This window comes from Nelusetta ayraudi, unplaced genomic scaffold (genome assembly GCF_046127955.1).
Source record: "Nelusetta ayraudi isolate G7.1 ecotype Tasmania unplaced genomic scaffold, CSIRO-AGI_Nayr_v1 ptg000221l, whole genome shotgun sequence".
In the NCBI taxonomy this organism is placed as follows: domain Eukaryota; kingdom Metazoa; phylum Chordata; class Actinopteri; order Tetraodontiformes; family Monacanthidae; genus Nelusetta; species Nelusetta ayraudi.
This window is the reverse complement of record NW_027466270.1, coordinates 178,578-189,756: the sequence shown is the minus strand read 5'-3', so window position 1 is coordinate 189,756 and position 11,179 is coordinate 178,578. Positions and strand designations below refer to the sequence as shown.

Genomic DNA, 11,179 nt, shown 5'->3' with positions numbered 1-11,179 from the left:
AGAGAATGGGTGTGGGTTGGGGGAGGGGTTTGTTGTTGGGCGAGCACGCAGAAGAGGCCACGCCCCCTCCAGCTGCAGGCCTGATAAGAGGCGCTGGCTGGCTGGCTGGCCGCCCGCCACGTCAGAGTTGCTTTACATTCTGTGGCGTAAAACATCTCTGAACGAGGTGTTTTTATCAATACTGCTTGAAATGGGAATTTTATTTCATTTGCCATTTTTTTTTATTTTTTTAAAGGATACAGAAAACACAAGAATCGAAAGACTGCGGCAGTTGCACCCTCAAATCATTTGTTAATGACTGGGTTTGTTTTGTTTTGAGTAAACACACAGTTCTGGCGGTACTGGAACGGTGAACCGGCTCTCAGAGACGCGGGCGACTGGCTGAAGCACCTCGCTTTCTCTCCTGGCCGTCCCGCAGAAGCGCCGGCCTCGTCCGCGTCCAAGGGAGCAAAAGGCCAATTTGGCAGTTTGGAAAGCGTGCTGGCAGAGGTGAACGCCGCATCTGCTGCGCAGCATGCGCCTGCATATTTGTGTGGGGCAAACTGGGCCTGATCACAGCTGCGGCTCAGCGGGCCGCAATCAATTGGCAATACGGCCCCGTTTGCCGGCCAAATCCATACATGTAAATGCACGTGCGCACGCACGCTTGAAGGTCGGGCTTTAGTCAAGAAATGATCCATTTAAAAAAAATAAAAAATCCAGGATTGCTGAACTAAACTGCGTGGAAAAACAACCCGTGGTTCCAGTCGGTGATGGTTTCACTAAGTCACTGCAGTCAGTGGTGCAGCTGTGCCACGGAGAAAAACAATAAAACCGTTTAATTATTCATTTAGAAGCGGGAGGGGGGGGGGGGGGCGGGAGGGAGAGCACGTTTCTAAAGTTTGGAGTTTGGGTTTTTGGTGAAATGTGACTACCACCTGCTGGTCAGGAACGGGAACTGCATGTTCGTTTGAGGAAAATACAGACGCCGCATGGAATCACAGGGGGCCCAAAGTTAAGAATAAATAAATACATAAATGAATGAATGAATGAATTAATGAATACAAATCTAAAGGTACATTTTGTCGTTGTAAAAGACAAAATGGTAAAAACGATGACAAACGTTTTTTTCACCTTTACCGTGTGGTAAAAGCAAAAGCAATCAGATTGTTGGTTGTGGGTGGGGCTTTCCGACCCGGATTAGCAATCGACACCTGCTAGCTGCATGGCTAGCTAACTCCTTAGCTCCTTAGGAGGAGTTAGCTATGTTAATGCTATTAATGCTACTTTTTTTCTGACCACGTTGTGAACTCGAGATTGTTGTGATGTAAAGATCAGCAGCTTGTGAAATACTCACGACAACCCTGCTCACCACCGTGCCTTGAACTTCCACGTCATCTTCACGTCCACGCAGAAGCCCTGGTTGGCTGATTAGTTGGTTCAGTGTTCAGAAGCAACCTGCTTTTGGTCCCAATTACAGGGCCGCATCCTCAGCCGGGAAGGGTCGGTCCTCATTTGCGTGCAACATTCTTTCGTACCACTAGAGGCCGCTAAATGTCACACACGCGGCCTCTGGGGCTGATACAGTCAAATGTAATAGTTTTTTTTTTTTTGTAAATATAATTGAACGACCTATTGACTTGAAGGTGCCCAGGGCTAAAACCATTTTAAAAGTTAAAGCAAATAGCCAACGGACAGAAGAACATCTTGATAATGAGAGGAATTATTTTTAAGTTTCCTCTCCTGGATTAATGACAGGAGAGGAAACGTGGATCTCGCCCGCCTGCATCCAAATTCCTGAGCGGGGATAAAAAAAAAAAATAAAAAAAAGGGAGAAAGAAAAGCACAACCACTCTTTGATAGCTTTCCAGGCATATTTAATTGGCACGGGAAACACAATACAAAGTATTCAGTGCTCCAAAAACAAAAAAAAAACAAAAAAAACAAAAACACAAGCATGGGCTTCCAATTGGAGAACAAACAAAAAAAAAAAGTGCAAAAAAAAAAAAAAGAAACCAAAAAACACACTATTTGGTAGACCTTACAAAGGAGAGAAAGTCTTGCTCTCAGAAGCAGATAAAGTAACAGTAAGACTCTCTCTAGTTAAAATAGATGTTTTACCTTTCTTTCTGTAAAACTTTTATTCTTTATATATTCATATATATTCTCTCAATTCCGACGTGCCGATGTCTCTGTACAGGCGGGGTTCCGAGGGGGCGTCGACTGAAAATGTTGTTGTGTTGATGTGGCAAAGTGGTATTAATTGTTGTCCTTCACATCATGGAAAGAATTCAACGAAGAAAAAGTAAAAGTGATTAATACCTCGATTTGTGGCAGTTTGGGTTTGTGAAAAGCAGAATAAAAAAAAATAAAAAAAATTGAAATGTTTTTGAGCTCGATTCAACTGGGATTCGACGATTCCCGCGTCGTGTGAATTTGGTTCCAACAGCTCAAAGATTCGGTTCGGTGCCGCTTGTGTTTTAAGGGAGGGGCTTCACAATCTGCGCGGCCTCTCGACTCTCGTCGGTCGGTCTCTGTTGCTTTGGATGAATATCTTGAAATGGCTTCATCCAAAACAAACGCAACTCTCGCTCTCCTAACTCGCAGTTCAGGCGATTTTCACTTCCGTTCTGGCAAAGGAAAAAAAAAAAAAAAAAAAAAAAAAAAAAGCTACACCACATCTCCGGCTTAAAAGAAAACAGAAGAAATTTGAATGTGAACGTGAACAAATAAAAACAAAAAATATATATATGTTAAAGTAATGTACATTATGTGCCGTTGAGCAGGAGGGGGCGGGGGGTCGGTGGGCAAAATATCGTTGATCATATATAACTTAAAAAGAAAAAAAAAAACTTTCGAATTAACCCCCCCGCCTCCGAACTTCAGAGCATCTACTTCCTTTTTCCGACATCAGCGTCCTCTCTCTCTCTCTCTCTCTCTCTCTCTCGCGCGCTGCTGCAGGTGATTCTGGGTCACATTTCAGTCACAGACTCGTGGGGGGGGGGGGGGGGAGACAAACAAACTCGGATCACAGTATATTTCCATATACAGTAGACGGCTACAGATGCGACTCGGTTCTACTTGTGTGGCGACCACTTGTTTGACAAGGTGATCACTGTAAACGGACAACTGACCAAAAACGATACTCATCAATTTTATTAAAACATACTGTATTTGCACTGTACTGTGAACTTACAGTCAAACGAAACGCACGAGACGACCACAGCCTACCGATCAATGGGATTGTTTGGAAAACAACAACGTCCTCATCACCCCTCTTTACACTTTTCGTTTTTTTTTGTTTTTTTTTTTTGGAGAGGGGTGGAGCGGAAGAAGACAAACAAACCACTGGCAGGGTGAGGACACTCACGCGCTGTTAGGAAACAGGAAGTCATGCTTTTTCTTTTTTTTTTTTCTTTTTGTTGAACCAACTTAAAAAAAGAGAGATTAAAAAATAGAAACAAAAAAAAAAAAAAAAAAAAAATTGTAAAAGAAGAACCACAGGCACTGAACCCAAACAGTAGCATTCAGGTTAATTTGAAACAGTACGACCAGGCAATGAGGGGAGGGGCTGGGGGGGCGGAGTTAACTGAACAGTAACAGGCTGGAGGGTTTAAGAGCAGAGAGAGCCGCTGCCTCTGGTTCACCAGCAGAGGGGGCTAGGAGGAAGTCAGGGCAAGCATGCAGCACACCACAACGCTGAGAGGCCCCTGCTCTTAAAAAAAGAAAAAAGGTGGGGCCTTGAGGGATTAATTGGTAGAGGGTGGAGTGGCCAGAGAGAGGAACAAGACACCAGTGACCGGAACAGAAAGGTGCAAAAGTGTGAGTGTGGAGCATCTGCACATTCGTCTCCTCCAGGAGACCCTGCAGGGTGAGTGTGTTGGTTCATGGGGCGGTTCTTAAAAAAAAAAAAAAAAAATCTAAATAAAATCAGGAGGACGAAAACGCACCAGATGCACACATGGACATTGGGTCAAACACAATGTACGCAACAGAGATGATGATGATGATGATGATGATTAGCACCGACGTGTCAGTCCAGGTTCCAAAACCCTGCAAATGTGAAGCTTTGTGTGTTCTTGTTTTTTTTTTTTTGTTTTTTGTTTTTTGAAGGCTTCTGCAACAAAGGGGGTGAGTCATGGCCCACACACACCGACACACTCACACCACTAGATGGAGATGTTGTGATTTTGTTTGTTTTTTTTCCCCCACCGGAGCGCCGACCTTGTTCCTCCTCGGGCTCCCACTGGACGCCGTCCCGTCTCTGGCCACACCCTCTGCCACCGCGTGCATTGTGTGTGAGGAGTCGGGGGAAGGGGGGGGGGGCGGTTAGGTAGCGAGAAAAGCCGACAGCCGCATTTTCATGATTTAGGCAAGCGGCCGAGTAGTTAGTCGCGTTAAGAAGCAAAGCTAACAGAACAGCGAATCGAATGGCGGCTGCGACAGGCAGCGTGAGCGGGTGTTAAGAGTGGGGGGGGGGATAGGGGGGAGTTAGAAGCCAGGGAGTTTCGGCGGACTTCTAATCAAATCAAAAAGTTTTTTTTTACGTTTTTCGTCGTACGGCTTAGAAAAATCTCGAGACGCTCTCCAATCGACTGTTTAGCGATTCGGCTCATTGGCTCTCTGAATCAGTGAGGGATTCGTGGTGGTTTTCATCCGAGGCCTGCTTGCCCTGCAATTCCTCAGCCAGCCTCACACTTTTAGGAATCTGCAAGTCAAAAAAAAGGAAAGGGGGGGGGGGAAAACAAATACGAACAAACACGACAGATGACAAAGAAACGTTAGATCACCTTCTACAGGCGGGGGGGGTTGGAAAAAAAAAAAAGAGAGAGAGAAGCAACCCGAACTCGTCAAGACATGGGGAGGACGCCTTCGCCGAACCGCGGCGTGAATGCAAACTGATTAAGGTTTATGTTAGAAGAATCAGCATCAACCCAAAGACAGGTCATCTCTACTTTCATTTTGTTTGAATGCATGTTAGCGCGCAGCTCCTCCGGCTAGCTAGAAAGCTAACGCTGCCTCATGCATCTCAGTTGAAAAGACATTTGTGTTCATTAGGCAGGACTGGTGTAAAAAAGAAAAAAAAAAAAAAAAAAAAAAAGAAATCTTGTCCTGAATGTAAAGCAAAACCCATGCTGTAACTGCAATGATTGTAAAAAAAAACAACAACAAAACAAACAAACGTGATTATTATTAGCACAGATAATGACGAAAGCAGAAGAGAACGCCTAGGAAGTCACACAGCGGCTGTGCACGCCATGCTCTCACAGTGACGATGCATCGGTTCATGAGGCGTCCCTCAGGGACACCCATGCACAGGGGCCCCTGAGCTTGACAGTCTCACCATGTAGCTCGCATCAGCTAACGCTCCGTCCTTCTACCAGTGGCCTATGATAGAACAAGAAAGGACCAGAACAATCCGACGCTATCATTTTCAACAAAAAAAGAAAAGGCGGAGGAAACGATCGTTGTGATACTCTCAGAAAAGAAGAATCGAGGAGAAAGCCCGCTGATAAATGATTGACAGTTTATCAAACAGGAAGATACTTCTATTCGTTATTATTATTTTTTTTACAGCATGCCAACTTTTTTTTGTCTTTCGTTTTTCCGTTTTGCCTACAAAAATATTTTTCCGATGTGTATTCACAATAGCGCAGCAGCTTTTTAAAAGACAGTTGCGTGACTGCGCACGGAGCATGCTTTTACTTTTTCTGTTTCCTTTGGGCAGCGAGTTAGCGAGGGACTGGGCGGCCGCTCGGAGGGCGGAGCCACGACCGCTCGCCGTACTGACTGCAGACAGCCGATACTTTGAAAGTCAAACAACAACAAAAAAAAAATGAAACAAAAACAAAGCTTTTGTATTGTCTGTACACGCGTCAGCAGGCCGGTGATTTGTTGGTTTGTTTTTGTTGTTTTTGTTCAAAGAGGCACAATGAACAAATGTGATTGGTCCGTCCCTCTTGGTTGGTAAAGGAGGAGGAGACTCTGACCCGCAGTTAGAAAGACACTCGCTGAGTTAAATGTACGTCATAGCACCTTTGGCATTTGTCTCCAAGAACACCTCCACGTAGGACGTGGGGACGTATCCCTCCTGGTCTTCGTTCCTGCGCACCCGCGTCCAGCCGTCGCCTTTGTCTTCTTCTATGACGTACAGCAGCTCGCCCTCCGCCACGGCGATGGTGCCTTCATTATGACCTGGGGGCCAGATCCAAGCATTAGTACAGCCCGGTCAAAACAAACAGACAAAGGCATGAAGTAGGTATATTTCATTCACATGGGGGCTCCGTGGTATTTTTCAAAACTCAAATTTCATGTAAAACAGTCGTCAGGAGCCGTTGGGGGGGGGAGGGCTTTGTGGTGATGTCACAAAGGGCACCGATACCCCTCCCAGATTAGTGATGACACCTTTAGCCTCTCCAACCCCCTAGCCCTCTGAGACCAGTCCCCTTTAAAGCATGTGGAAGATCCAACCAGACATCAAGTCTCAGTGGGAAACTTTATTTTGCAGGAGGCTGCAAACAGAGGGCTAAATATACTTTTTTTTTTTTTCTTTCTTTCTTTTGGACAATTAATCATGAGACGTGACTGCACTTGAAGCCCGGGATGATAAATGAAGATCTGGAGAAGATAGTTACAGTACTACAACTATTACTACTAGTACTCCTACTGCTGCTTCCTGTCACTTCCGGCCGGCATTGATCGTCTAAGGAAAAAAAAAAAAAAAGAAAAAAAGCCCGCCGGAGAATAATCTCTCCGTCTCTTCCAACCCCTGCACATTTTTCTAATTGGACTCCTCCCGTGGCACGTACCCTCGAAGGGGTACAGGGCCTTGCAGGTGCCGATGGTGGGCAGCGTCTCCTCGTCGTCGAACTCGTCGTCGAACTCCGGCGTGCCCGAGGTGGGGTTGACGGCGGCTTTGACCTGAGTCTCCGAGTTCTGCTCCTCCGTGTAGCTGCCATCCGGGCTGCTCAAGGGTCAACGCACACGTAGACAGACAGACAGACAGACAGACAGACAGACACACGGGAGGTATACTTTGAAAACACTAATAGTCGCCTTCCAAATTGAGTGTTTTGTGTTTGTTTGCTTTCCGTGAAAGTGGAATGTTTTTTTTTTTTGTTTTTTTTTGTTTTGTTTGTTTTTTCAAGTATGCCATACCTCTCTCTGTCCTGCGCGCAGTTGTTGTTCACCGTCGTCGGCGTTATCGTGCTGTTCTGGGTCTCATAGAGGCCACTTTTCCTGTGTGTGTCGCTCTTGGACGGCATCCGTTCCTCCACCTCCGCTAGCCAGCCCTGGAACGTCATTCATTTGGGAACACCTTTCAGCTGCAGCCCTCCTTTTATTTTTATTTATTATATATCTTTTTATATTCCCCCCCGCCCCCCCCTTCCCCGCGACGGCTCGAAATTTACTGCGTGCATCCCGGAATGCTTTTTCTTTTAATCCATAAATCATGACCTCTGCCTTATACAGTGCGTTAGCCGGTCGCTGCTAGCGGGGTTAGCGACGCAGCCGGAGGTCGCCTCTCTTCGCCCAATATGGACGAGCTTGCCGGCGCCTCTTGAGCAAACGCAGCTGGGAGACACTGTTTACAGCCTTGTATACAGTCGGAACGCTGGGCCAACGCTCGCACTGGGAAACCAGTGGGCAGAGCAGTAAACATGGCCTTTCAAGGCAACGGGGGAGGGGGGGGGGATTTGCCAGAATTTTTTTTTTTTAAAAAAAGGTCCCAAATCAGAGCCGTTTCCAGGTGGTTATATTTTATTCTGAACTCCCGTGGAGCCGCTGCGCACATTTAATTATCCTCAGAGCTCCACAAGTTGCCAGGACACAGTGTGTTTAGCTCTCTTTTTCCCCATCGTGCTGTTTTAGCTTCGTGCTAAACAGTGTTGACAGGTGTTGACAGGCACGTCAACAACTGCAGCAGCGGCAGTAGAAGGACCTGGCTGGGGGTGACGTCACCCATTTCCAGTAAATGCGCGTTTCAGTAAACCTTTTCTATGAAAGGGGAACAAGTAAAAGACAGGCACTCGAAGATGAAAGATTGGGGCGGGGCGGGAGGGGGGGGGGGGTTTGTCTTTGTAACACAATACAGACAGTCCTTTTCATGGGAAGCAATGGGAAGCAATGGGAAGCCATCTGAATGGTCGGAACTGGACCCCAAACCAGGTTGAGCCAAACGAACCCTGCAGATTTGGGAAAATGTTCGTCCGCCTGCACGCGAGACCGACCTCAAATTTCTGAACTTCGGACTGGAGCCTCTCGATGCTCCCGGCTATTTCCGCGAGCCTCGGGTCCACGCTGGTCGGGTCGCCCATCTGGGGATTCTTGACGTACACGTCCTTCATCTTGGTCAGAGCGTCCCTGGTGAGAGAGCGAGGCGGTCGGGTCAAAGTTCAAAGCCTGTCGTGGCTGGATGCGTGTGAGAAAGGGGGGGGGGGGGGGGGGGGGCATTTCGAGGTACCTCTGGTCCATTTCTTTCTGAATGTCCTTGTTCAGCTCGTCCAACTTGCCCTGCAGCTTCTTCCTCCTCTGCTCCGGCGGCAGGTGGCTGAAGTCTTCTGGTCCGGAGCCCTGAGCGACACGACAGGAAGACGAGGTGGGGGTGGGGGGGGGGGGGGGGGGGACAGACGGTAAAAGACAGCGCGTTAACGACAACGAACAAACTCAGGTGACCTGGCTTTTGGGTTGAGTTGCTGTTTTTAACGGGGGTCATTGCTAATCAGGTGCAGTGTCTCCCTCTGCTGACACGGTTGAGAGGCCTAAACCAGAGGCAGCGGCAGACACGCAGGGCTTGATTAACCCTGCTCCCTGCCGCACACTCACTCCAGGTCTGGACGTTTTTCTACGGACTTGTTTGTGGGCCCTTTCGCCTATTCAGTCCGCCGCGCTCTGTTAAAAGCGCACAGCGAAATGCATCCTGTTTTACGTGCACCGCGTCCAGAGTCCAGAGCCCGGCCGATGGGTATGAAAATGCCTGGTTGTTCTTTCACATGGGAGGTGGTGCGAGGTTTTGGGTGATTTTCAGGTTCGGATTTCTTTGCCTGAAGACAAGAATCCCATACCGGTGATTCACGCTGAGTCACCCTCTCAGAACATGTCTGCGGCTCACTGATTGCTAAGGCGATCTTCGCGGACGCCCGGCAGGGGCAAAGTTAGCATCCGTCAATTCAGAAAAACAAACATTGCGGGGGAATTCAAGCTAACAGACGACTGTGTTTCCCCCAAATTCATGATTTGGATGTCGAACATTCTCTCTTCATTACGATTTTGTTTTACAGGACTTGTTTTGTCTGCTGTGAGCCTCCCCATTATCACGGCTAACACACAGCACTTTCATTTCCAGTTTATTTTTTTTTTTTTTTTTTTAATACTGAGCTCTGTGGGACTCTGCAGCATGTTTGCAAGAGTTTTCAAGTCAAACTGTGTTATAAATAAGCCATTGTAAATAGTAAATGCAAAAAAGGGACTGAATAGGCCGGCGGCCTTGGACTGATTCTCATTGAGATGGGGTCGCTAGGCGGTTCAGCAGCGGGACGTCGGGACTCCCGACTCGGAGGGAGGGGGGGGGTTTGCACTGCACATGAGCCGGGTCAAACACAGCAACAGCAGGAGCCACATCGCCACGGCAACCTTACCCCGTCTCCCTGCACCGGCATGCAGCGCTTACCCGACATGCAACATAACAGACAGGTCAGTCTCATGCAGTAACAACATGCTCAGTGTCAGTGGCCATTTGGACGATCACACGGTCCTCTAACCACCCCCCCGGGGACCAACCGGGACGCTACCGTCTAGACAGTGTCGGCGCACGCTACACGGCTGAGAGAGACGGCTGATTGGTTTGATTTTGGTTTTTTGTTGTTGTTTTTTTTCAATTCCTTGCAGACCAGGTCAAAGTTTGGGTGAAACAACTCGTTTGGCTACTTGTAAACTACCCTTTACCGAAAGAAAAAAAAAAATAAAGTACGAAATCGCGTGGAATAATTAATTTCAAAATAAGGTCTTGGGATCAAACCTCAGTTTGATCTCAATCATTTCAACTCTACGACAAGTGGCTAGGAGGCTACAAAGCAGACCTTGGACTGCAGTCTTGTAGTTTGATTCTATTAAGATCAGGGACAGATTTGATATCTACGACTTCTCATCCTTCTAAAATACTTGCGGTTAAATCATAACAAGGCTGACATTGTCCATTCCTTAAAAGCCAAAGGTTTGGCATCTTGATTGCATTTATTGTAAAGTATATGTTCAAGTAAGTGTGATATTTCAAATGTTTTAGAGGGAGTTTGCAAAGGTGATTTATCACCTGGATTGCAACCGAGATACGCTAAGCTAGCTGCAGCTTAGCCCGCCGACGAATTAGCCGCGAGAATAATCAAGAGAACAGGGAGGGAGGCTAATGTCCAGTGATTGGTTGATTGATTGACAATACTGATTGATTTCTACTCATGTTAGTTTTTTGGTCAGCATGCAGTGTTAAGACAAAACTACGTACGATTCCGGTTAGTGGTTGTACGGAGAACAGAGGATCTGCGGACACGATAAAAGAGGACGAGGAAGAGGAGAGGAGGAAGACTACTGGACAAGAGACTAGAAGACGAGGTACGTCGACACTGAGTAAATGTGATCACCTCAATGAGATTCCGGACGTGGGAATTGAGTGTGATCTGCACCACAGAGACCACAGACACAGGTTTTTTTTTTTGGACACACACACACACACACAAAACACAACACAAACATCAAAAAATAACGTACAAGTGAGACAGCCACATGAGTCTGCGGTCCGTCGTAGCGACACGGGCAAAAACAAATTAAAAAGGATTACATTCCAAACTTAGCAACAAAAAAAAAAAAAGAAACACAGAGAAATGATTCCAAAAAACAAACACAACGGAAACAGAACAACGTTATGGACAGTGTGTTACTGGGAGGACGCTTGTCATGCGTGCTATTGGTCATGCCACTACGGTGGTGCGGTTATACGGTCATGCTTACCAGCTTGAGAGAAAGCTTCATGGAGGGAGGAGGGGGGTGGGGGGCAGGAGGAGGAGGAGGAGGAGGAGGAGGAGGAGAGAAATGGCGAGGAGCAAAAGAGAGAGAGAGAGACAAAAATTGAACATCGAGGGAAATATTGCGGCCAAAATGCTTCTTTTTTTTTTATTTTTATAAAGCTTAAGAGAAATAAAACATGTGC

General features: G+C 46.9%; 1 protein-coding gene across 24 annotated transcripts in view; it reads right to left on the bottom strand.

The window, feature by feature from the left end:
* Positions 1-1,834: 1,834 nt before the first annotated feature.
* fnbp1b (formin binding protein 1b) overlaps positions 1,835-11,179 on the bottom strand; it is a 55,907-nt gene continuing 46,562 nt past the window's right edge. For 3 of the 24 annotated variants that reach the window (XM_076016254.1, XM_076016252.1, XM_076016253.1), the window contains exons 11-17: positions 10,981-10,995; positions 10,614-10,649; positions 8,444-8,553; positions 8,211-8,343; positions 7,138-7,271; positions 6,789-6,946; positions 5,878-6,174 (exon numbers count right to left, since the gene is read on the bottom strand). In XM_076016254.1, coding sequence (XP_075872369.1) covers positions 5,996-6,174; positions 6,789-6,946; positions 7,138-7,271; positions 8,211-8,343; positions 8,444-8,553; positions 10,614-10,649; positions 10,981-10,995 — 765 coding nt within the window. In that variant the 3' untranslated portion in view covers positions 5,878-5,995. Of the gene's footprint in view, positions 4,688-5,876; positions 6,175-6,788; positions 6,947-7,137; positions 7,272-8,210; positions 8,344-8,443; positions 8,554-10,613; positions 10,650-10,980; positions 10,996-11,179 lie in introns of those variants that run through there. The other 21 variants (XM_076016255.1, XM_076016262.1, XM_076016246.1 and 18 more) reach the window with 20 other exon arrangements.